The sequence below is a fragment of the Epinephelus fuscoguttatus genome, linkage group LG11 (assembly GCF_011397635.1).
Source record: "Epinephelus fuscoguttatus linkage group LG11, E.fuscoguttatus.final_Chr_v1".
Taxonomy (NCBI): domain Eukaryota; kingdom Metazoa; phylum Chordata; class Actinopteri; order Perciformes; family Serranidae; genus Epinephelus; species Epinephelus fuscoguttatus.
Window position 1 is genome coordinate 29511654 of NC_064762.1, and position 27429 is coordinate 29539082.

General features: G+C 40.3%; 1 protein-coding gene and 1 long non-coding RNA gene across 6 annotated transcripts in view; one reads left to right on the forward strand and one right to left on the reverse strand.

The window, feature by feature from the left end:
- The window catches only part of trim54 (tripartite motif containing 54), a 31577-nt gene that overhangs the window by 630 nt on the left and 3518 nt on the right, over positions 1–27429 (forward strand). The window contains exons 1-10 of one of the 5 annotated variants that reach the window (XM_049589517.1): positions 733–1521; positions 2872–2904; positions 2986–5167; positions 6117–6295; positions 13083–13260; positions 16308–16403; positions 18082–18315; positions 22540–22562; positions 24477–24613; positions 24830–24919. In XM_049589517.1, the coding sequence (XP_049445474.1) occupies positions 4982–5167; positions 6117–6295; positions 13083–13260; positions 16308–16403; positions 18082–18315; positions 22540–22562; positions 24477–24613; positions 24830–24906 (1110 nt within the window). In that variant the 5' untranslated portion in view covers positions 733–1521; positions 2872–2904; positions 2986–4981 and the 3' untranslated portion in view covers positions 24907–24919. Of the gene's footprint in view, positions 1–732; positions 5168–6116; positions 6296–13082; positions 13261–16307; positions 16404–18081; positions 18316–22539; positions 22563–24476; positions 24614–24829; positions 24920–27429 lie in introns of those variants that run through there. The other 4 variants (XM_049589515.1, XM_049589516.1, XM_049589514.1 and 1 more) reach the window with 4 other exon arrangements.
- Positions 18289–27424, reverse strand: LOC125896706 (uncharacterized). Its single transcript, XR_007450337.1, has 3 exons — positions 25400–27424; positions 18877–19144; positions 18289–18343 (listed from the first exon to the last, which is right to left on the reverse strand). It is a non-coding gene; the product is annotated as an uncharacterized LOC125896706 (long non-coding RNA).

The window sequence follows — 27429 nt, forward strand, 5'->3', positions numbered from 1 at the left end:
TTTTGTAATAAGCAAACCAACCTTTCTTTTAGAATATTCTTTATTTCACATTTCCTTGTGAACATAGAGACAATAGTATGAGAGAACATAACGGAAGATCACAGAATAAGGAACAACAAAGAGATAGACAGTGCCAGGGGTTTCAAACTAATTGTGATACAGGTAAATAAAAGATATGCAATAAAATTAACAGACCAATATCATTAGTATATACATTCGAAATTTTGTCATAGAGCATAGCTAACGGAGACGTAAACATCAGATGGGAATGATATCTGGCCCTTTATGGGGGAGCAATTACCAATGGACCCTGCTTTATATCTTCTAAATAATGATTCCCACCTTCCCTTATAGAAAAAACACCCAACATCTAGCTTGCAGAACTGAACTGCAGCTAAGAAGATAGATATTTTAAGTATTCACCAACTTCGAAGCTTTTTGGACATTTTTTTACCTACACCTATCATCAGCATGACTCAAGACAATTTTAATATGGACAAATTTAATGTATATTTAAAAGATCCTCTATCTAAATAAGGAATCTGTGTCGGTATTACTATCCCTTTGGGTAGTGGAGGGGAGAATGGTGAAAAGAGGGGTGGGGTTTGAGTGGGAGCTGGGTTAAACAATCAAAATGTATTCAGCAACCTGTTGTATGGTCTGTAATTTGTTGGCATTGAAATACAAATTACTGGTAAAAAAAAAAAAAAAAAAAAAAAAAAAAGGGGAGACATTCATTTTCTGTTCAGGTGTGACTGATTTACACCTATAAAGTTGTCCAAATTCCCCCAAGGGACTGACTGTTCATTATTTATGAGCAGGGAGAGGGAGGTGCAAAACAGGGGAGGCACTTCAAATATTTTTTTAAGCACTGGAGGGAGTTATGTCTTTTTTATTTGGCCTAGGGGAGGGACAGTCATCTTTACACTACATGTTACATTAACGTAAAGTCTCCATATCTAATTCACTGCACATTTTTGCAGATCTACACACACACACACACACACACACACAATTAGCTTTTGCTGCCACTCGGTGTTAAAGGTACAAATTACAGATAACCTAACAAGCAGGAGTGCCACAGATATCCATTCCCATAAGAATCGACCTCATTGGCCAAGTAAGTGTGCAGACAATTATCTCAGCCAAGTAATAACTATTTAATTTGTAGATGAAGAGCAAACCCCCTGAGCAGTAGACGTTATGTAAACATCGTCTCTTCAGTGTCATCACTGTGTCTGCCACCTTGTTCAGAATCCAAAAGTTTAGCTTAGTGCACGTCATGTCACGTCAGCTCACACATTGTAAATGTTGACATTTTGCACGATACAGTGAGTGTGAAGTGAAGTGAAGCCTTAACTTTAGCATTAATGCACTTTAACTTTTTCATTTTTAACAAGTGATTTTTTTTTTTTTTTTGCATTAGAGATTCTATGACAACAATTTATGATGATATCCAAGAGAGACATGTGAAAGTCTACTTATCAGAACATTCCAAGCAGGCCCCAGCCAGAAGCAGAGGTGAGGGCTACTGAAGGACTATGAGTTCAGATAGCTTCCCCCTCATACATACATTTTCACTTGGGTCGCCACCTATCCTGTATAATGCAGGATTGTCACGCATTGAAAAATAAAATTCAATGGCCCTTACTGAATCAATTCAGGCTGTGATTTGTCCTGCACATCTGAGCCCACCCTCTAATTCATAAACTGGTTTCACAAGCTTGGAATGACATGAGAAACAATAAATCCAAAAGAGTTTCACAAAACAAAAAAAGTATTATATCAGAATTTGTGGACGAGAATGACAGAATAACTAGTAAGTCACTCAGTGTCGTTGTTGCCATGGTTACAGAGACCCAGGCGCTCTGTTTTTTTTTAATTTCAGGTGAGTCCAAACCAAGACTCAGTCAGTCCTGTCGGAGGAAGGAGTACTGCACAATTCAGGATGAAATCAAAAGATCATGAACAGGAAAATAAGTGCAAGATGAATTAAACAGATCATCAAGAAATCCCAGCAGCTACTGTACCTCTTAAGAAAAATGAGGAAATTTGACATGCTTACTAATATCCTCAGCTGTTACAGCTGTACAGTCTAGAGTGTCCTCACCAGTTCAATCAGGAGCAGTCTGTCCATCCATTCAGGACACTTACAACAGCAGGGTCATCAGGAGGGCCAACAACATCATCAAGGACAGCACACACCCCAACCGCAGTCAAATCTGGCACAAATGTCCACTTGGACTTAAGGATAATCTCATTAGACTTGAGTGGTCAGCAATCAAAGGTCACTGTAACCTCACCAAACATGTCTTTGGCCATAACTCAAGCAATCATACACTGAATATGACAAAATTTCCCACAAATGACTGATAGGATAAAATGTTGAAGTGATAACCTTAAATATCCAAAAGGTCAAAGGTCAACTTCACTGCGACATCATACTGCAAAAACACTTTTCTGGTCATTATTCAACATCAAAACTCAGGAACAGAAGGGGAGACATTTGGTCAGATACTGACTCAGTGACACTAATCTTGGGTGTCCATCTTGACACTCTGTTGTATAGATCCTTTACAACTACTGTAACTGCAACTTAAACAGTTCACTGAGGCATACAACTGTGAGGCAATAATTCTAGTTTACGCAGATTTTAAGGTACAGATGTGTGAGTTTACCTCACAGCAAAATAGCTCTTAACCTAAGGACAGGTGATTTAGCCTAGCATCAGTTTAAAAAGAGACTCAACAAGTCGCTAAAAGTGCTCTTTCTGAATGGGGCAGGTTTCAATGTAATGTAATGTAATGTTCTATAATTTGAGGTATATTGTAATGTGTAACTAACTAATGTACATTTTTCCCATTTGTTCAGTCAGGTACACACCAGCCACACAAAATGCCAGAGGTACAAAGAGTTAAAAGAAAAAAACAAAATCCAGGTAAAGCAGCATATATTTGGTTTGGTTTTAAAGTCTGATGTTGTTAGTGCTTTTCAGAGGCTGCTGCAACACTGTTATCTGTGTCTTGGGAGACTGCTTTGGTGTGGCACTCATGTCACACCTGACAGGAAACAAAGTGGGAGCACAAGAGAGCGAGAACAGGAAATGACAAGGTACAAGTTTTAATGCTTATTATGAGTCTGTTAGCAGAGTAGAGCGGCAGATATCTTCTTCCTAAAAATAATCTGTTGTGCTGATCTTCTCACACCACCGATGACCATATTGTGCTTACCTTACTAAAATGCATGACAGTGATGCTGAGGACCACAACCCAGCTGAGGTCTGGAACACATGATAAATCAGGCAGACTCTGATCATGTTGTCGACTCCTTAAATTCCTAAAAATAGTCTATTATATGGATCTTCTCACACCGTCAATGACTAGCCTATGTTGTGCTTAGCCTTAGAAGGAATACTGACAGCGATGCAGAGGTCTGGGAGTTTGAGACTTCTGCGTAGTATCTTAGCTGTTCCTAGGACTGCACTCTTCCTGACAGAGACCTCAGATGTTGTACCAGGAATCTGCTTGAGCCACTCTCCTAGTTTGTGGGTCACAGCTCCGAGTGCTCCGATTACCACTGGCACTACTGTTGCCTTTACTCCCCACGTCTCTTTTCAGCCCTTGGTATTTTTCAGGCTCCTGATGTTGCTGTTACTTGTGATTGCTACATCTATCACCACTGCCTTCCTCTGTTGTTTGTCCATCAATGCGATGTCTGGTTGGTTAGCCATCACCAGTTTGTTAGTCTGGATCTGGAAGTCCCACAGGATCTTAGCTTGGTCGTTCTCAACCACCTTAGGTGGTGTCTTCCACTGTGACCTTGGGACTTCCAGCCCATACTCAGTGCAGATGTTCCTGTACACTGTGTCAGCCACTTGATTATGATGTTCCATGTAGGCCCTGCTATTGTGCTGAACTGTCTCAGGAGCATCTTTGCACAGCCCGCACCTGGGGTCCTGTCTGGTGTGGTAGACCCCTGCTTCTATATCAGCCTCTAGGTGCGATAGCAGTTGTCATTTGTGGATGTTGGAACACTGGGATAGGTGTTGTTTCCTTCTCAGTCTAGATGTTGGGTTTCATCCATATATCCCACATCCTCTGCATGTAGCCCCTCTCACTGGGGTAGGTTGTATAGTAGCTTTCCAACAGTTCCATATTCTCTGCTCTCGTCCATCCATGTCTTGTTTCAGTAGCCCATTTCTCATCAGGTTGCCCTGGTTCTCCAACACCCGACGTGGACCTTGTTGACCCGGGCGACGTCCAAGCTGGTATGACTCTTGTTTTTGTGATTTCACTCATCCTAAGGAAGGCAGCATTATGGACCTTGCCTAAGGGTTCGGACTGGATATTTGTTACCTACCCTGACCAGGATTCGAATCCTGCATTCGAGTCAGCATAATGACTGACTTGTAACAGAGTATTTCCACAGTAGCAAGCTGAACAATGCAAAACCAATAGGTGGTATCAGTTTTTTGGTCACTGAGTACTGCTGTGACGAACACAAGTCTAAACTGAGAAATGGAGCTGTTTTTTCTGAAGTGCTAATGACAAACATGGCAGACAGAGGTTGCATTATGTCACCAGGATCCCCTCCTAAGTATCACACTACATACAAACATTATCATTTGATCACTGTCCTGATCCTCTGCCACGCCCGGACTTTCCAGTGGTCCAACCGGGGCAGAACAGTTTAGACAGTAACCCAAGCCAGAACAAACTGAGGAGCTAAAAATACCAACAGTCAACAATCCGGCTGCTGTGGGACTGAGACAGCGGGCATGGGAGGGTTAGACAGGCTGGCAGCGAGGGTAAAAGGATAGACAGCTGGGGCAAAGAGAAGTTGTGAGAGCGAGGACAGAAAACAGAGAGAAAATACGACTACAAACACCAACAAAACCAACATCCAGAACATTCCCCACCTATCTCTGCTTGTTATCCTCTTCTTTCATCTTTGATATTTTACTCACCGCTGCCTGGAGGGAATGAACTTTGCTCTCAGGCCTCCATCAGCAGGCAGTTCTGGGCCTGGTGCAGGCGGAGGAGCCACCATGGAGAACCTAGAGAAGCAGCTGATCTGCCCGGTCTGCCTGGAGATGTTCTCCAAACCTGTGGTCATCCTGCCCTGCCAGCACAACCTCTGCCGCAAGTGTGCCAACGACATCTTCCAGGTGAGTCTGGGATTTGTCTTACATGGTAGATAAAGGATAACTTCACACACAGAATTATCATTTGTAGCTATACCAAAAGCTTGCCTTGTATTACGTTCAATTTGTGAAGAAACCTTTTGTTTTCACATGCCTCCATGGTGAACGAAGAATCCAAAAAGAGGAGAAAACTCGTGAAAACTTTAATTCATCAAGAATGTTCTGGCATGCAATAAAAACAAAGTTTTCTTCAAGAATTCAACATAACATTAACACTACTGCTAATTTAATAATAGAGATATTTCATAAACTCCTCAAATGTTTTGGTCTAAAAACTTAATCCGAAAAGTAATGAGTAATTATACACTCACTGGCCACTTGTACACCTGTTCAACTGCTCATTAACGCAAATACCTAATCAATCAATCACATGGCAGCATCTCAACCATTTCGCCATGTAGACATGGTCAAGATGACCTGCTGAAGTTCAAACAGAGCATCAGAATGGGGAAGAAAGGGGATTTAAGTGACTTTGAACATGACATGGTTGTTGGTGCCAGACGGGCTGGTCTGAGTATTTCAGAAACTGCTGATCTACTGGGATTTTCACTTCACACACAACCATCTCTAGGGTTTACAGAGGATGGTCTGAGTAAGAGAAAATATCCAGTGAGCAGCAGTCCTCTGGGTGAAAATGCCTTGTTGATGCAAGGATTAATGACTGTGTGCCCATCTCAGAAGACAAATACACCATGTACTGTAATCTGATCCTGGCATTACAAAACAGAAACATTATGAACTGCTCCAGAAGTTATCACAAGCTTAGTCATCACAAAGACATCCTAATGGGAACCTCCATGTTTTGGAATAGGAAGAGAAGATGGTGGTAGTTTATCTTTTTCTCAGGAGCCATCAATGGACCTTTTTTAAAACAAGAAAAAAAAAATTTATTTCTCTCTCCTTGTCTATCCAGTCAGCTAACCCACTGTGGCAGTCCCGCGGCTCCTCCACCATGGCTTCCAGTGGCGCCCGCTTTCGCTGTCCATCGTGCCGCCAGGAGGTGTTGCTGGACCGCCATGGGGTCTACGGTTTGCAGAGGAACCTGCTGGTGGAGAATATCATAGACATTTACAGGCAGCAGGAGTCCTCCAGGTGAGTGTGTATGTGTGTGCTGGAGGGATATGGAGTCACACTTACACTATATAAACCTTTAAAGTAATACTTCACCCACAAAATGTCCACTTGTATATCAATAACTTACTCCATGTTACGCTGAATTTGCAAAGAAAGCTTTGTTTTTCTCACATGCCTTGATGATGAACAAAGACTCCAAAAAAGGAGAAAATTCTTGATGAACTGAAGTCATAGGGGTCCATGTTTAGTTCAGCAAACCTAAATCAAATCACCCGCTTGCAAACTTTCACACAACTGGTGCAGTATAATCCAAGTCTTATTGTGCTGCTATCTTGGCCAGGCCTCCCTTGTAAAAGAGATTGTTGATCTTAACGGGACTCACCTGGTTAAATATGGATAAAAAAAAAAAAAAATCATATTCTGCGCCCCAAACACATGCATTTTTGCTGAAACCTTAACACAACAACAACAAAAGGAACTGAAAGCAAAACTTATCTATGCTCCTTTCAAAGCCAGACTCTATTGACAAGAACAGCAATTTAACCTCTCTTAGCATAAGAGTTGCTGGTCTACCACTGCCTTGATCAGTAGGTGAATAGAACAGAAGTCCTTTATTCCTTTATTGTCATAATAATCAAATAATAATCAACAATACTAGGCAGATGTTGTTATTGCACTTAATGTATGTAATGTCACCCAGACTGGAAATGAGAATTAGGACAGTTTATGAGGTAAGGAAGTTTAGAGTTGTGATGGCCCACGGAAAGAAACTGTTTGTAAATCTGTTTGTTCTGCTTTTAATGCTGCTGTACCGCCTGCCGGAGAGCAGTTAGGTGAACAGTGATTGACCAGGGTGGGAGAAGTCCTTTATGATTTTCCTGGCTCTGCAGAGGCACTGGGAGGGGAAGATGTCCTCCAGGGAGGGCAGAGAGATGATTTTATCTGCTGTGGAAATCACCCTCTGCAGTGCCTTCCTGTCTGCTGCCGTGCAGCTGGCACACCACGCTGTAACACAGTATGCCAAGACACTCTCGATGTTAGATCGATAGAAAGCCACTAGCAGTTTCTTCTTCAGGTCCACCTCACGGAGCAGTCTCAAGAAACGCAACCGCTGCTGGGACGTTCTGACCACTGTCAGAGTGTTTGCTGGCCAGGACAGGTCCTCCGAGATGTAGGTCCTCAAGAACTCCTCCGGTTATGAGGCCAACCACGGTGGTGTCATCAGCAAACTTAATGATTGTGTTGCTGGAGTGGTTAGGTGTACAGTCATAAGTGTACAGGGCACAAAGGAGTGGGCTCAGCACACAGCCTGGTGGGGAGCCGGTGCTAAGTGTGAGGGTGGAGGAGCAGTGGGGGCCGATTTTGGCGGTTTGTGGGCGGTCAGTGAGGAAGTCCTTGATCCAGGCACAGATGGAGGGGGAGAAGTCCAAGTTCTGTAGCATGCCAATTAATATGCTCGGGATGATTGTATTGAAGTCACATAATAACATAAACAAACAAACTGATGGTGGCAGTGGTAGACTTGCAATGTTTTGTCAATGGAGTCTGGCACTGAGGAGAACATATATACATTTCACTTTCAGTTCAGTTTGAATACTAAAGTTTAAGCGAAAATGCATGTCTTTTGGAAGCACTGAGCATAGGACGGGATAAATGAGTTTTTGTGACTAATTCAGCACAACACAGAGTAAGTAACAGATATGCCAATGGTTATTTGGGGTCTAAAGTATTCCTTTAATGACTAATAAGACACTTATTTAACTGTAAGGAAACATAAGGACATTTTTGATCATCATTATTCATAAATACTCTAAACTGAACTATTTTCTGCCCAGTTGTTGTCTGTATTTACGTCACATCTTCCAAACAGGTTTAACATGAAGAAGTCTTAATATAGAATGTGAAGTAAGACTCTGCATGTTATTGTAATCATGAGCGACCACCAACAGAGAGCAGTATTGTATTCTATTCAGACCACAGTCTTTGTTTAACAGTGACACAGAACTAATCCCTAGTGATGGGGTTTTATTCTGTTTTCATTGCAGACAATTTAGAGAGTTTAAGACTTTGAGGCAGATAAAAAACCAAACTGGTACTTGCTGACATGATATATACGGTAATTTTAAAGTGAGGGGATCATACGATAACACACTTTTCTGAGACTCTGCTTATTTGCATTAATCATCGATTAATTGATAGATAGATAGATAGATAGATAGATAGATAGATAGATAGATAGATAGATAACTTTATTGTTCACCTCAGTGAAAATTTGTCTTTGGCTCCTCTCAAAAATCAAAGGTACAGGCAGACACATACCAATAAAAATGTACAATTAAACCATATACAAGATACAAAAGTGCATTGCATTGGCAATTATATGTTTAGCCTTTCTGCGTACAGCATTGCCAAATATATTGCTGAATTGGGGGGTTATTTTACAATACAGTTACAAAATGCTTGACATGGTTGAACCAGAATTAAAATATTTTAGGACTGCTATGAGGCACACAAAATTAGACAACAACAATAATATAAGATAAAAACCTGTATTAATAAAACAGAAAAGATATGTTGTAAATAAAATGGTGTGCTAGCCTTAATAAAAAGCTTTTTGACATGTCTCTATTTATTCATTTTACAGCTGTCAGTAGAGGTCAGACTGAGCATCAGTCACACGAAATGTGACAGTTCAACACCATAGTGTCACCAGTTTTGAACCATGTCCGCTGTCTTGATTTTGTGTGTTACCCCTCAGGTGATGAATACCATTTTCTTTCTATATTTGCATTTTGATGCACTGTTTGTTTACTACAAGTTATAGATATGATGTGTGTGCATGGAAAACATACTAGGAAGGTGAAGGACGTCAAAGACACCGAAGAAGAAACATAAAGAATGGAGTTTGGAGCTGGAGTCAGTAGAAGTGCAGTGATGACGTGGCACGTGTTTAACACAGAGTTTGCAGGAACAATCTGTATCTCATTTCTGCACTGAGTTGTGCAGCAATTGTTGCATATTTCTGGCCTGAATTTGGTTATTCTTTTGTTAATCTATTAATCATCATATTGCTTTAAAATACATTGTGTTGTCTGAAGTCTATTGCTGCTCACAAATTTGCATAAAGATTACAATGTTCCAAGTAGAAGCCTCTTCAGTCCATCTGCTTGTGTTTTTATAAGCGTACACACTTACTACAAGTCTACACTGATATTTAAGTCATCCTCACTCCAAAATAGAAGCTCAGTGAGTCACAGTTGGCATTCACTGGCGACAGAAGGACAGGAGTCCCCTCATTATGTGTGTGGGCTAAAATAGATGTGATTGTTCACAAATGTTTTGTAACTTGTAGTTTCTCATCATTTTTTTATGCGCGGAAAAAAACATCTCATTACTTAATCATCGTTTCTGTCAGAGACACCTACGTCAGAGTACAAAGGACCCTTTATTGCATATTCCGTAACTTCCGTTAAATATGCTTTGCTTTTTTTAGGATGCTTCGTAGTGCCAATGCTACCCAACTGTCCCCACTGCCTACGTACATGAAACACTGTGACCTCGCTGTGAGGGCTGGGAAATGGTGTTTAATCTGGTTGTTCATTTCCGCTTGTATGATAATTAAAGGGAAGCTTTTTGGCTAATTGTCAGGTTCATACTTGTATTTTGGGTTTCCACTTTATTTCCCTCATACTGTCTGTGCTGAGACACCTGTATTCACCTTCTGTCTGAGACGCTCTGTTTTAGCCTCCGTTTCTTTAAGCCCCCCTCGCAAAAAAGCCCAGTCTGCTCTAATTGATCAGTGTTTTGGGGTCTTCCACACAACCCCTAGAAACCCATAGAAACAGCACAGTTCTGAAGCCAATTTTACATAGTGGCCCATAGAGAGTATTTCCCATAGACTTACATTATAAAAGAGATGCCTGTAAATCAGTGGATATATTTTTCTGAGCATCACAACCCCTGCAAAATGACTCATTTCACTCTGGGGATTTGATCTATTCTGTCTGATTACATTTAGAAAGTCTGGAACAGTGGTTCTCAAATGGTGTCAATCCAGGTGTCAATGCAGGTGCCAATCCAGCTGCGCTGTGGGAATTTTGTGATAACCACATATGATTACTGCAATATTCAACTGGGCCTATACAAAAAGTTATGAATGAATTTTTAACTGACTGTATCAGTATGTCGTGCATATCCATTTCCTAACAGGGAGGCAAAGACTAGCGAAAAAAATTTATTTAATTGAATTCATTTAAAAAACCTTCACTGGGAACCAATTTGTCGCTGTTTGTGCATGGGAATTATAAGTGTGTGACACATCAAAAGCCCTAATTGGCAGCCAGTGTGAGGCATGATAACAATTAAAAGAAGAGATGCCTGAGTGGGACAATGGATCGCTTTACAGAGCAAATTACAACAAAGCACCAGCAAAGATGACCCACCACTGAAAGAAAAAAGAAAAAAAAACTGTCCGTAGACAGTATCACGAAAGCTGTCTGTCTTATTTTTTCTTATATTTATTGTCTTATGTCATGATAAAAGTGCTAACACACCTTATAGAAGCTATTGTACAGATATAAATACAGGTGTGCCTTGAGATTTTGGCATGCCCTTTGGTGTAACTTGGGCAAGAACAGTTTGAACACCACTGGTCTAGAAGAGCTGCATGATTAAATTTCTTTTCTTGGATTCATGCAATACCGAGCAATAGGAATGAACGGAGTCCCGTTCAGCCTTTGATGCTGTGTCCAGTTCTCTTAATACATACATCCTTCTGCATCTCTGCGTCTTTGTGCAATCATTGCAGCTGGGGAAATTACAGAGGATACTGGCACTTTCTACCGTGAGAAATCACCAATTAAAACTTCTAAACCAAAATCTTCATGGCAGAAATATGTTCTGAAATAAGGGAGAAATTAACATCAACAACCAAAATCAGTGGCGACACGGTGGTATGGTGGTTAGCACTGTCGCCTCACAGCAAGAGGGTTGCCGGTTCGATCCCGGGGATTGGGAGCCCTTCTGTGCGGAGTTTGCATGTTCTCCCCGTGTCAGCTAGGGTTCTCTCCGGGCACTCCGGCTTCCTCCCACAGTCCAAAGACATGCAGATTGGGGACTAGGTTAATAACTCTAAATTGTCCGTAGGTGTGAATGTGAGCGTGAATGGTTGTCTGTCTCTATGTGTCAGCCCTGTGATATTCTGGCGTCCTGTCCAGGGTGCTCTCGCCCGATGCCAGCTGGGATAGGCTCCAGCCCCCCCGCTACCCTCAAGAGGATGAAGCGGTTAGAAGATGAATGAATGAATGAACCAAAATCAGTTCTCCCTGACATTAGCATGTAGCTACATGTAGCAGTGTAGGCTAAGTTAAGTTGAACACTTGCAGTAGAGTGTCTGGAGCAGATGACCATATAAAGAAATCTGTCATGAGCTAATGTCAGCTTGTCTTAAAAGTTGAAAAAACAGAAACAGAGTATTCAGAACAGCCCTGAGATTTTTGCGAACATGGAATTACTCCCTATTTAAAACTTTGGTCACATTTACTATGAACATCCGACACTGTAACATTATACTGATGACAGAAAATAGGGGAAAGCATAAAAGGACTCCTTCAAATGTGTGGCCTTGAAATAATCATATAAAATGCACATTGACAGAGACAAATCTGAGAGGAAAATTACATAAAATCACACTAAAATACATTTCAGTCAGGATTATGTGGAAAGCCAAAGGTAGAGGTAGCACACCTTTCAGCCCTTCTGCATGCCTACGTGGAAAGCCTTAAGGCAGAGAGAGCACACCTCTCCACCCTTCCACATGCAAATAAGGAAAGCCTGAGGCAGGGAGAGCAAACCTCCCTGCCCTTCCATGTGCCTTCATGTAAAGCCTAAAGCAGGGAGAGTAGCAGCAAAGACCCCCCAGGAACAGTGATAAGTCAGATACAGCATGAAAAGGAGGAGCTGGGGTGGAGATGGGTTGCAGAGCAGCTTGCAGAGGAAGCAGCAACAGTAGGCAGGCCAGAGCAGTTTAAATAGGGCGCCCTGAATGAGATTCACCAATTGGTTGCATAGAAAGGAATCATGTGATCTATCAGCTGACTCCCTTTCATCAATCAGCTGCTCCATCAGTTGATTGGGCTGTTTGAGATCAGCTGATGTAGCTGGGATGTGAGCTGAGCTTAAAATTGTGTCCTGCCTGAACTAACGCTTGGTTCAGTGTATTTATGGTGTCCTTTGGAGGTATATTATGGGAAGCTGAAATCCTCAGATAGCAAAGAAACAAAAGTGATCTCAGCCAATTTTTTGGAGTAGTTCTTACATCATCCCCTGACATGAAAAAATATGTCAGCAGTAAGAGCAGTTTAAGAATTGCAGGCACTGTGTCACTAGAGCATGGAAATCTGGCCTTTAAGAGCATTTTAGGCACATTATAATAAGTGCATCACAATGATGGCCAGAAGCAAAGACACCTGTGCTTCGATATTCTTTTTGCCAAAGAATAAATACCCTACCTGGAATTATCTTGTAAGAAAAACACAGGATGTACCTCTGGGCAAAAAATGCTGATTTGTTTGAGCAGTGTGAAAACACGAGTTAACTCTTCCACACTTGGACTTAAAGTGCCTCAAGGTTAATGTCTGCCCTTTGTTATGACTAAACTTTTAGTTTTTGAGCTTAACTCTTGTTACAAACTTTGGATTTAAAAACAAGTCAAAAACACTTTATTTCTCATTAGTAGAGTATATATTTTTCACAAAGCTGTGCATGAACCTTTTGATGATCCATTTCTCCTTTTTGTCTCATCCAGGCTTGTGAACATGAAGCCAGAGCAGCAGCAGCAGCTGCTGTGTGAAGAACATGAAGAGGAGAAGATCAATATCTACTGCCTGTCCTGTGAGACGCCAACCTGCTCCATGTGCAAGGTGTTTGGAAAACACAAAGACTGTGATGTCGCACCGCTCAGCAGCGTTTACATGAGACAGAAGGTAAAGAATCGACTTCATTATGTGAAGGTGTTAATATACTCAGCTCACATCACTCCGGTTTATAATGCCACTTCACTTCACCTCTTTTTACATGACCCCACTCCACATCATTTCACTGCAGTTCACTTCGTATCACTTTACTCCACTTCACGCTACTTAGGGTGCTTTCAGTCCTAGAGTTGTCTTGCTCTGGTCTGAATCAGGGACTAATTTTATTACAAAGTTGCATAATTGCCTAGAGTTGGTTCGTGTTCTCACGGCAGCATTGACAAGTGGACCAGATAAAATGCCTTGTGTGAGAAAGCTGCTCTTGATTGGTCAGAATTTCCACGTGGGAAAAATCCAGGAAGTAAACAAAACGTTGAAGAAGAGTACACTTGCAAGATAAATGTGACACTTTCTAATGTCACAATGGAGGGACAACTACGCAGGTTGATTTTAGCGCTGGTCATCGTGGACTATATTGCTGTCAATGTTCATTTTAGTCAAACCATACAGTTTGAAAACGAGGCGCGGCTCCAACTAGAAAACAATGGTTTGATGCATTGGATGTGCTGAATGTGCATATTAAGGCAGCACAGGAGGAGGCGCACATTAATAATCCTCCAGGACTGTAACATGCTCATGTTTAACACAAACAATGTGTCATGTGACTGCAGTTGGTTCAACACGTTCTCACCACAAATGAACCGCAGACCGAGACCACCTCTTCAAGAACATCTCGGTCCGATTGTTTTGGTGCGCACCCGAACCTGCGCAAATGAACTGCACTTCAGGGGCAAACAAACTTGAGTTTGATTGAACCGAACCAAACAGGGAAGGTTTGAAAGCACCCTAAGCTCAGTCCAATAAGCCTCACTACCTTTAGACTACTTGTCTTTGGAATCAAAAACAGAGTGCCGTTTTTTGCAATTACCTTTTCACATTCAAGACATTTGCTTTGGTGTTTTGTTGCACAAGAAAATGAAATTAAAGATAACAGCAAATGTTGCAAAAATCAAGAAACATAAATACAGAATGAAGATAATCCTCATGAAGACATGAAAAATAACTTTGAAAAGAGAGACGAAAGCAAGCAAGAGATAAGAAGAGCCGTGCAGTCTTCACAAGTGATAGCTTCGCACTACTTAACTGCTTAATTTTTCCTTACTCCACTTACTCAATTTCACTTAACTTAACTTGAGTGAAGCTTCACACCATGCCACTCTACTCACTTTTCTTCACTATTGTCTACATCAGTTCACCTTACACCACCTTACATGTACTCCACTGTACTGCTGTTTCCTTTTAGTTAATTTGGTGAATTTCATTTTCTACTCATCTTCACTGCTCTTTCCTTCACCCAGTTCCACATCACTGCTCTCCACCTCACAACACTCATCACTCTACTTCTTTCACTTCACTTTCAGGCAAAGCAACAAAACCAGAGGCAGATACATTGTTGTTGTGTGTGTTGGAAGTAATCTGGCAGTTTTTATTTTGGAGGTTTTTATCTCTAACGAAAGCTGAAGCTTATCTAAAGGTCAAAGAACCATCAAAGAGTGTTTACAAAAGTCTAAACTCGTGTGGGCGACTTGATGGTCTTTATCCTACATGCTTCTCTTTGCTTCTATTTTTAAATCTTACTTTCCTTTTCTGTTTGGTTTGTTTGGTATTTCTTTCCAAGATATAACACAAACCACGATGCACACTGATCTACCACCCAGTGCAAATGCACAGTATATAAGTGAATACTGTATAGCCACTGACTAGATACTGGCATTGGAAATTAGCAAAAGCCCTAAATGCTGCGATACAGTGCACTGAATAATTATTCTGCATTTCTCTGTGTATATTGTATGAAATAAACACTATTTTTTTTTAAATTAAATCCAGCATGCAGCTTGGTCATCATCAGGTCAGTTGTGATGATACCAGACTTATTAACTTCTACATTAAATATATCTCATGAAAACAAATAATTTACATTATTTGTGGTGACACAAAGTCACACAAAGACAAAGTGCAGCAGTTTTGTCATGCAGATGGCAGCAGCAGCAGCGTCCGGCTTGTTATTGAGCAGTTGGCTTTGTTGACATTTCAGTGCCGGCCTCTCCATCTCTCACTCTGTCCTCTGATTCACTCATCTGAAATTCAGATGAGGTTGATGAAAGTTGTTGATCCTCCATCTTTACGCAAAGGTTAATATGAAAAACAAAAGTTTGTGGTTTAATTTGGCCCAGATAGAGGATGAGTGTTTGTTACACTAATAAATGACACTAAAAAGGTACAGAAGCTGTAAAGAAAAATGTGCATGATGTCATATGATACGCTAAACAGATGCACGCTGGTGACTCATGTTGTTGTGCTTTAGGCAGTGACAGGCTCTCTAACTAGAAAGTACTCAGAGTGCATTCCTCCGCCAACACTGCACCATGCACTGCACACAATAAATGTGTGTTTTTAACCCTTTAATGTTTTGCTTAACCGTTTGGTAAAGCACATTTGTAGTCACTTTATCTTAATAAAAAAATGTGTTGAATTTAATTTAACTTGATTGAGCTATCTCTACCATTTGGTTTAGGTGTGTTATGCAAAAAAATAAATAAATAAAAAATAAAAAAAAATAAAAAATTAGATGTTGCTGTGTCTCTAAACAGTATGCCTTTGCAGAAAGTTAGTAACAAAAAAAGTCACTCCAGACATGAGCCCGCTTTGTGGAGGGATTTTTTTCAACATGTCATAGTTTCATAGGTCTAACAGAACAGATTTATGTAACTTAATACAAAAAATAAAAATCTAATAAAGGAAACTTTGTGGGAGTTTTTATATTCAAACTGATGTAACATCCTTTTTGGTCAAGATCAATAGTCAGTCACAAGAGGACTGTCAACAAAACAAACAGAAAGGCAATGTACACGCACCTCTGTACATATATGTTAGGACGTAATGTGTTGCTGGGTGATTCTTGATGCAGTCAAAACAGTCCTTTTAGTTTCACAGCATTATATTTTCAGAGGAATGTTGGTATTGAAATGTAATGTCAGTGATGTTCTGAATGTTTGCAGACAGACCTGAGTGACAGCATTGCGATCCTGGTTGCTAGTAACGACCACGTCCAGGCAGTCATCTCTCAGATGGAAGATATCTGCCAGGCTGTGGAGGTTAGACACGCACATGCACAAAAGTAAAATTTTTTCATTTGGGATTTTCGCATATTTAGACACCTTGTTATGTAATGTTGTCCATGTATCAGTCAGTACTGAGTCCTGATGCAATTAATTTCTCTATGGACAGATACAGTGCACACTTGAAGTAGGTCTACTCTGAAATTAGTAGATAAGCACGCAGCACAAGCAGATGTTCATGAAAGGGGACCTATTATGCTTTTCCTTGTTTGCTGTCATATATATAATGTTACAATGTCAGCTGTTCATATGGAACATGGCCAAAATTTTGAATAATGAGGTAAACGTATATAAAACTAATCCCTGTGAGCAAAAACCTCAGGCTTCAGATCGTTCTGAATACTCTGTTACTGTGCGTTCACACCGGGCGCGAGTGAAGCGAATTACTCGTGCGTAACGCGTGAGTTTGGACGCTGGACCATTTTGTTAATTCGCGTTATCGCATCAGTCGCGCGAGAAGCGAGCCCGCCCATTTTCACTAGATAACAACATCTGGCCATTCTCTCCTCAACCATGGTTGAGATAACCACCATCGCTGCTTTGTACCTGTCGTTTTTGGGTTCACCCTATCCTGCAGAAACGCATCCAGCTCGGCGAGGTTGGCGCCACGATCTCCCAGCAGGACACCAACTACAGGTGCTCTATTTCAGCTGTGGAGTGCCTGTCCATCTGTCTCCGGTGAGTAGCAGTTTATTGTTGTGTCAGCAACTGGACGTCAGGGCGTCAGGAGAATCTCAACGCTGATTGACTTTTGCGGCACAGCGTCACGCGAATTTGCCTCAAAAGTTCAATATTTTCAACTCGAGCGATGAGGCAATGGACGTGAATTTCGCGGTTATTGCGCCGTACCTATGCGTCCATTGTGTTGCGCTAGACGTGTCCATCACACCGCCCGGCGCGAATTCACGTCTAATTGCGTCTTTGCATTGACTTTGTATGTAATCTTGACGCGCAAATTTGTGAATTCGCACTCGGTGTGAACGCACAGTTACTCAGTTTTTGTTTTTTTTTAAGACAAATGTAAAAAAAAAAAAAAGAGATTTTTTAATATGGTCATCTGCTTCAGGCACGCAACTTAGTTTACATTACATTACATGCTAACATTAGAAAACATGCAATCTAAACTGCTACATGTAGCTACGTGCTAATGTCCGGGAATCATATAGTCTTAGTTGCCTACACTGCTACATGTAGCTACATGCTAACTTCAGGGAATCATGTAATCTTAGATGCCTACACTGCTACATGTAGCTACATGCTAACATCAGAGAATCATGTAATCATAGTTACCTACACTGCTACATGTAGCTACATGCTAACGTCAGGGAATCATGTAATCTTAGCTGCTTACACTGCTACATGTAGCTACATGCTAACGTCAGAGAATCATGTAATCATAGTTACCTACACTGCTACATGTAGCTACATGCTAACGTCAGGGAATCATGTAATCTTAGCTGCTTACACTGCTACATGTAGCTACATGCTAACGTCAGAGAATCATGTAATCATAGTTACCTACACTGCTACATGTAGCTACATGCTAACGTCAGGGAATCATGTAATCTTAGTTTCTTCCGGCAGTTTCTTTGTATTGGATTATAACTGTAGTTGTAGTAAAAGAAAGCAGATTATAATTTTCTTCATACCTCAGGAGAATGGTCGGCGACAGAGAGAGCATCTGGCTGACAGATTTGACAACCTGGTTGCCATCTTGGATGAGCGGAAACGGGAGCTGGTGGGGCTCATTACCAAACAACAGGATGACAAACTCAAACGTGTTCGATCTCTCATTAGTCAGCACAGTGATCACCTGGAGGTCGCGGTGACGCTGGTGGAGTCGGCCATTCAGTCGATGGAGGAGCCACACATGTCTTTGTTTGTACAGGTGAGTAACACTTTATATCAGCTGGTTCCTGCAGGTTGAGTTAGATGATTGGACAGCCTCCTTAGTTTCTTTTTTCTTTTTTTCTGTGAATTTCTGGGGGCATTGTGACCCAACTGATCCAAAAACTACAAAATCACCCAAGGAGAACAAATATGTTAAAGGTAAATTCCTATGTGTTTTGTATCTTTTCAATGTGATTAATTTTAGACAAAGAAAAAGAAACCAAAAATCATTTTCAGAAGTCTGAAGAATTAAAAATATCCTTTATCTAACAAGATTAGAAGCAGAAATTTCCGGATACAGTCTTAAAGAAAATAATCATAATTTTGTGTATCAGTAAATCTGTTTTTCTCATGACTTTCTATCCAGTTAATTATCCAGGTTTATGTTGCCTCACTTTCAGAGGATCCAGTGCTTTATAAATTTCAGGCCTCCCAATTTAAAATAACTGAACAATGATGAGTAAAATCTTTTAAGCACCAAACATTTTATTGATACTAAACATACAGTGCATTTCTATTACATCAGCAGTAGTTTGCTTTTACATAAAAACAAACTTACCTCACACGTCACATGCTCCTCCGTCATTGAAAGTTTCCTTCCGCCCATCTATATTCTTCCAACCACAGGTTTTGTTTGACAGGATGATCCGTGCTTAGTAGTCACCGGGTCATGTCTGCTGTTGCTGTAGATGATCAAGGGCTTTATGTGCATAGCTGCAGGGTGAGGAGGAAACAAGGGGCAGTAAGCCCAGCGGGATGCCTCTGAGTCGGGCACTCAGCTTCCATAAAACCCCCCTGAGGACAGCTCGGTCTCTGGTCTTTCATACCTTAAGACACAGGCACACACACACACACACACACACACACACACCACAAACACATGATTGTGTATTGATCAACCAATTGATCACATGCACTTACAGAAACAAACCAACACATTCTCACTCCGACCTTGTCACATATCAACGTTTTTGGTCATGGAATTTCCATGTCCATATATGATTTGCAAAGTACCCTGGGTGCGTTGGTTGTGTCATCTTCTGCCTGTTACATGCACTGTCTTCTTTCTCTACGTCGGGACAACACGGTGAATTGACGTTTTTTTTTCTTCAACAAAAAAACATGGTTGAGTTAGGGTTTAGAATCTTACGGAAGCGAAAACCACTCTCTCTGTGTTTGTAGAACCCACCTACCACCCTTCCCGCCCATCCCACTCGGACTTTTGCTGCCTTAACTCTGTCCTTGTCCTGCCATGTTTACTCCGTTGAACTTTAACGGCAATCGGCCGCGTATTATGCTGACGTTAAAGGACGCCTTATTTAGTTGGTTTCTGATGTCAGAAGTCACTGCCCAAGCGCCGGATTTCGACAACTTCAGAGTGAGACCAGGCTCGTTTGATGGAGAAAGCAAACACACATTCAATACACTGACTTCTAAATCTCATGTCTACAACAATAAATTGTAATTGAATTATTTTATTTTGAAGGTTTAAACTGAAATATCAATTTGCTCATGTAACTAACCGATCAGATTTTTAAGTAGCTTTACCATTTTATTGTCCCATGGACTTAACACTGTTTTAGAGGCTTTTCTACTGTGAGAACAACAAATCTTGGGCTGAAACACTGAACACATCAGATTTCACTTGGTGAAATTTATTCATGTGTTGTGTTAAAAAGCATGTAAGACAGGAAATAGAAGCATAGGTAGGAAGGCTTCTAAACAAACTGTAAGAGTTAGCATGGCTAATGTGCTAACAGCAGCAGTCCAGAGAGTTGTAAATTATATAGGTTTTACTTAGTACCAGGGGTCAGCAAGCCTTGCTACCACAAGAGCCATTTTTGGTCCAAAAAAAAATAAATTGAATCTGTCTGGAGCCACAAAATATATTTCAGACCTATCATACAGGTAGCACAGCCTTATTACTTCTGTATTAGCTTATCAACATTACTAATAGGTCTAGTCATTAATATGTTTTACCATAAGGTGGCTCCTCTGCACCAAAATATTTATGAATATTTGGTACCTTGCAGCCGAAGTAAACACATCTGCCCATGCACTATTAAATTCAATAGTTTCCCCCAAGACAAAAACAAAGTTTTCCTCACAAGCATAACACAGGATGAGTAATTGTTATCTAAATGGTCGTTTTGGGGGCTAAAGTTTTTCTTTAACAGAGTCTAAATTTTGTCACATTTCAGTCAACCCCTAAATCTGTCATGAATCAGTGCAGGAAGGACCCAAATGCAGAGCAGCAGGCAGGTTTGAGGTTTAACAAAAAGCGAGCTTTAATAAAGGTGATAAAAAGCATCCAGAACAGGCAGGTAACAGAAAGTCCAAATGCGAGAAGAACCAAAACTAAACTGAAAACCAACCGCAATAATAAGATGAACTGAAAAAATCCAAACATAACACAAGACATCAGGCGGGAAACAGAGCAGGGAACGACACCAAGAACACAGGAATGAACTGACGAACGCACGGGTATATATACACAGAAAAAGAATCACAAGAGCGAGACACAGCTGGAGTAGGAGGGCACAGGCAAAAGGAGGGAAATGGAGATTGGCTAACAACAAGGGAGTGGTTGGGAACACTTGGGTGGAGCAAACAAGAGTAATACAGAACAGGTGTGAAGGGAAGACTCTGGGAACAGGGAAGGACTAATGAGATAGGTGTGACAGAAAACATACATGCATAAAACACACAAAGACAGGAAGAAAAACCAGACATGACACATGAGGAGAGAATCTACAAAATAAAACAGGAAGCAGCTAAAACATGAATGAATCAAGGAACAAAAACAGAAACCTCAAAAACAAAGTCCAAAGAATAACAGCATATACACAAAATCCAAGGATCATGACAGAATTAAGCTTGTTTTGAAAGTAGTAGTAATTATGACACAAATGTGGAGTTTCTAAGTAACCTTTGTGTGCTGAAAATACAAATAAGGACAGCAACTAAAACTGTAAAAGAAATGCCTTTCACTATTTTCCAGAGCCCAAAGCAATACCTTCATGTTGCTTATTTTGTTACACCAGCAACCAAAAACATAATTATTTTACAAAGACAGTGCCGTTATAAAACAATCAGTATTTCCTGAATGAGAAGCCGATCTCTCCTTCTCTCTCAAACTGAGCGGACATTGGAGATCCTCATGATTTTGTGTGTCAAAGTTCAGTCAGATTGAAGACGTGGGGTCAGTTTGCAATACCAATGAGTACCAGTCTGTTTCTATAAAAATACGTCCCCTACTACAGCTGAAAATTTGATTTCACCTGCAACGTCAGAGTGAGCAACATGTTGTCTTGATACAAACAATCAAAATGATTGCATCACAAGGGTCAGAATAAATTAACTCTGAAGAATCTAAATTCTGCTCAAAATGATGCACTTGACAAATTGTTTCATTGTGACTTTATCCTCTTGAACTCTTGAAGCTGTTTAATGACTTTATTCCTGAGCTCATGACATTGTCATTAAGTGGTCTTTCTCTTTCATGTATCATTGTAAAATAAATATGTCTTGGATTTTGGACTGTTGGTCGAACAAAACAAGCAGTTTGAAGATGCAGCACTGGGCTCTGGCAAATTGCGATCACTACTTTTTTTTAATTAATTGGAGATATAATCATTAGTTGCAGCCCTAATTTGTATTTTAAGGACACAAAAGTTACTCCGAAATGCCACCATTTTTGGCAGACTGACTCGTGACTCGTGACGGAGCTTGAGGGTCGAGTGAAACGTGACAAAACTTTAAAAGTTAGTTAAACTTGACAGCAGACAGATGGAGGGTCCAACCTCAGTCGCCTCTGAAGAGACAAGCAGGTTGTTACTAAATTCAGCATCCTTACTGCTGATGCAACGTGCCTGCGTCACTGCATCTCCACTGAGGAAAGTGTGTGTGTGTGTGTGTGTGTGTGTGTGTGTGAGAGAGAGAAAGTCTGAGCCTCAGGTGTTGCTGTTTTATGTTCACCCACATCCTCTGCCAGAGCAGGTGTTAAAGGAGATAGAGTTAGTGGCAACAGGTAGTAAACACCATGAGGCCACTCTGGCAGCTGGCAGTATTTCTTTAAATCATGTTTTTTTTTTTTTTGTTTTAACACGGTGACACGTCTGACAAATACTTGTGACTGATGTCGTTGGCACAGACAAGTGAAGCACAATGTGATTAATTTTGTCTCTTTGCTCTTTTCTGTCCGTCTTCTTCACTGTCACAGAACGCCCAAGTCATACTGGAAAAGTAAGTTGAGTGTTGTCTGTGGTGAAGCTCTGATTCTGTATGTAGTGAATGCGTTCAGATTTTCATAATTAATTAATCGGTAACTGAGTGTATTTATTTTAGAACTATTCTGAAGTTATTTATTTGAGTACATTACATTTACATTTTAGAGGGAAACACTGTACGTTTTACTCCACTACATTTGAGTGACATTTTTAGTTGCATGTTATTCAGTAGATTTTAAAAACCTATGATAACAATCTAAAATATACGGAAGAATATTTTTTTTCTTAAAGGTTAAATCTGCCCTTGTTTTTCTGAATTATTATTTTGTTAATTAAGAAAAACAGAGCAGAACAGATTTTCTTCCAAGTTAATGCGTTACATCTCCTCAAAAATCTTTCTATCTATCTAAAAGTATAAAAAAAAGTAGTTCCACCTCAACCAGCAGCCAACATTAAAATTCTGCTTCAACATTAAGACAATGATCTCATGATATAGTATTGCAATGTAAACCTGTAAGGGCCCATACAGTATTACAGGTACTTTTACATTTGATACTTAAAATGAGCACCCAAGCATTGGAGTATTGCATTCCCTAAATTGGAGTAATTACAAAAGATAATTTTCTTTCTTTTCTTTTTTCTTTTTTTTTAAATTTTAAATAGTCAGAGCCAAAGCAGAGCTCCTAATTTTTACAACCTCCAAAAACGCTGGATCCTACATTTCCCATAATGCAGTATGATATCAACCTTTGAGTCATTTAAGTCTCTTAAACTCCATACTCACAGGTTGTAAGGTGTGCCCTCTAGGAAAAGAAATAAAATAAAAAATTAATCAATAACAAATTCTATAAATACATTTTAAAAATGTATATTTGTTTATTTTTTTAATATATATTTATTTATAAATAAAATTGAATTGATTTGTTTTTTATTTTTTGCGTGACATTTGTATAGCGCCTCTCTAGTCATCCAACAACTTAATATGCTTCTTACACTGCGAATCACATTCACCCATTCACACACACATCCACACACTGGTGGCTGAGACTACCGTGCAAGGTGCCACGCGATTCTCAGTTTTGTTTTTGTTTTTTTAACACATTCACACACCAGTGTGAGCAGCCATCGGAAGCAAGTTGGGGTTCAGTATCTTGCTCAAGGGTACTTTGACATGCAGACTAGAGAAGACGGGGATCGAACAGCCTATCATCCAAATGGTGGACAACCTGCTCTACCACTGACCCATAGCCATGTGGTCTGTTTGTTACTGTCTTACTGCAGCAACTTAATTGGACGATTTGATTAAACAGACCAATCAAATGAAAGCTAAAGAAAAAATGTTTTATTTCTGTGGCAGACACTTGAATAATAATCTGAGCCTGTCAGTGGACAGTAGTGGATGTACACTGACTGTGTGATATTGACCTAAAGGATTACATTGAAGCCTATGTTGTGGCATGTAGTTTCCCTTTAAATACAGTACTTGAGTAAATGTGCTTCGTCAGTTTCCACCTCTGCTGGTATACAGCACTGTGTTGCCTCGTGCTAACAGTCATCAGCTCTGTGACATTTAGTCATTTTACATACATTATGTAGCAGATGATCAACTTGTTTCTAAGAGATCGAAAAACCAAACAAATCTGCTCTGACTGCTGCCGTCAGTGAGCGGCCACATGGGGATGAGATGGAGGTCAGTGAGTTCGTGCGTGTTTGGTGTGCTGACGGATTGAGCCAGTATATTGGCCTTTATTTCAAATCGACACCAGTTATCTTTGAAATGGAAGTTTACCTGATTAAGAATTATTTGTTGGATTTAGTAGGCCTACTACTACACTGGTTGCAGATTAGACACCTTTAGTATGAAAAAGTCAATTATATATGAGTGTATATATGAGTGAGTCTTATAATATAAAATGCTGTGTGTTGACAGAATGGCAGTGACAGCCCGGACCTCTAATATGGAGCGTCCAGAGCTTGGTTATGAGAGTATGAGTCACTTCGTCATTGATACTGACGACCTCGCTGCCATGCTGAAAAACATTGACTTCTGCTCTGGTACGCACAGAGGTACAACATCAAACTAAAGTGTTATCATGTTGGTTACTTAACAAAGATAGTATGAGGTAGAGGAGCAGTGATGGAGGAAGAATGTTTAGTTTATTAAAAGTACTAATACCACACTGTACGCATACATATTCTGTACACAAATGTACTTAAAGTATTATAAGTATTCAATGCAATGTGTGTGTGTGTGTGTGTGTGTGTGTGCGTGTGTGTCTATAGGTGTGGGAGATGATGGAGAAGAAGATCCGGACGAAGGTGTAGAAGAGTCAGAAGTTGACTTCTTCTCCAGATATTAAACCCAGAACTGAGGTAGCCGTTGCTTTCAATGACTTGTGCAGATTCAGACCTTTGCAAAGGTTAAAACTGTGATTCTAACAGAGGGAGCATACAAAGTGTTTGTTTTGGTTCTGAGTCTCCCCGTCAACCTGTATTGATGAATTGATGAGGGTTCTGCTTGGCCAGGGCTTTGTGGTGTGTTTGATTTCGGTTTAGAAAGTATCAGACCCCTCACATTTGTTATTCAGCTTCAAGTGCTCTGTCACCAGTTGGAGAGGAGGTACCTGCAAGCCCCGTCTCTCCTCTTGTCAAATGTTTTTTGTGTTTTATACACAGTAATCGACTCACATTTAACTAAAGAACCTAACTGAAAATATTTAGTGGGAGGGGCTGAAAAGGAAATATTTTATTTGTTAATCTAGTCTTGAATTTTAGATCTGTCTGCACTGTTTGGGCAAGAATCAAATCTACAATTTTTGCAAAAAAATAAAAGCAAACACAAGTTCCACTTACTAGGCTTTTCTGGAGATTTCAAATGCATTTAATGGTCTTCATCAGCAGGTAGAGTTTGCTCAGCTATCACGGAGGCCATTCACATCACACACCAAAGAAAGGGACAGAGGTTAAAAAATAAAATCAAACTTTTTCTCATTTTGCTGAATAAGATTTTCTTGGAATCTACTTACTTAAATACAGATAAATTATAGCAGTGGTTCCCAACTGGTCCAGCCTCAGGGTCCAGATTTCTCCTCAAGGTCCACACAGTTTAATGTATTTAGTGTCATACTTGCGTTTGGCCATGTCGTCGAGTTAGTTTGCTGTCTCTGTCAAGAACCTGTCCGTTAGTCACTCATGCTACAGCAGGAAACAGCACTTCAGAATAAGAGCTCTGTGCCAGAAATTCACTGTACTTAAAAATAAAGTTTGTTTTTTAGAAACTTGACACATTTGCAAGTCATTTGCGGTCCTTTGAGAATGGACCCACAACCCACTTTTGGACCATGACCCACCAGTTGGGATCCACTGTCTTAAGGGATTTCTTTGAGTAATATAAGATACACAATCCCTAAACGCAGATAAATTATAGTATTCACTATAAATACTTGTCACTCCCTTATTAACTTTAATATATTTATAAAATAAACATATTTGTTAAATTTTCACTTTCTTGCACTTCGATACAATTTAGCCTCAAATAATTGACAATGGTTCTTGATTATTTACTTTTTCATTGTGCATAGTATCACATCATTTCTTGGTGTTAGAAGTTAGAAATAATGTAATCTTTAAATTCTAGTATTTGTTTTTACACTGTAGGTGCTGTTTAGTGGTTGCATAGCTCCAACAGCAGCCACAGCCGATAGCTAATCGGCCTGATGACCAGGCTACATTCATCAGGTCACCGAAAACATGATTCCAAATGACTAATGACCAAATGCATGCCGGAAAAAGACTTAGTATGTCCCAATACATAGTATGTCAAATGCAGTATTTATTTTTTTTTGTGGCTATTCTTTCCCACAATCCTCTGCGTAGTGGAAGATGCATCAAATCAGCTGAGCTGAAGATAGAGGACAGCTCATCGATAGCAGACAGAGACTGGCTAAAACTGCATACATTGCAAACAGCGGAGCTCTCTAGGTTGACCTCCATCTCTGGCCAGCTTGTCAAATGCTGTTTCGTTGTATCTCCAAGGTAATGCTAACGGATAACGTTAAGGCCTGCTGCATTCCAAATTACATACTGTTTCATTTTACTGCAACAGATATAAGAGCAAGACAATCGAAGATCAAGGCACAGCGTTATTATAAAGTGGTATGCCCAGTTGTATGCACACTCCATGCAGCAGTATGTACTTTGTAAGGGCAGCAGCAGTGCACACTGAGAGTAAAAAGACAAAGAACACGGGGTGTGTGTTTGCTATTTTTTTCCACTACCTGAAAGTGGCCAAAAAATTAGGTACTGCGTGTTTAAGTGGATTGTTTTACATACTGTATGTATACAGTATAAATTCATGGTGCATTATTGCTTGACTTGTGATGTCTTTTAAGTGCAAACTTCATTAAATGCTACATATTTAATTGTGTTTCAATCAACATCCTGCAGACATACAAGCTTCTAAGAAAGCAAAAGAAAGCGACAGCTCTCAAACTGAAGCAGTGCAAATGTGTCAGAGCCTGTTTATAGATGTTCTTGTTGCTCTGCTGATGAACTGTAATATTTGGGAATGTGCAGAGTCTGAAGTCAGCAGCAGCAGTGGCGGCGGCAGCTCACTGTGTATTATACAGAGGGGATGTGTGAAACCAGCTCTAACAAGACCACTTACGTAAAACAGAGCTGCAGAGAGCGAAGGATTCCCCTCATCCGCACAGAAAGGCGACAGCATCGGCGTATTGATGCTGACTCAGTCAAAAATAACAGCATCCTCCTCCGTGCTGCATTTGTGTGACATTAGGCCGAGCAGCTGGAGAGTCACTGGTGATTGTTTAGACGTAGGATGATGACACTGATCTCATGATATTCGTCTTTTGTTTTTTACTCGA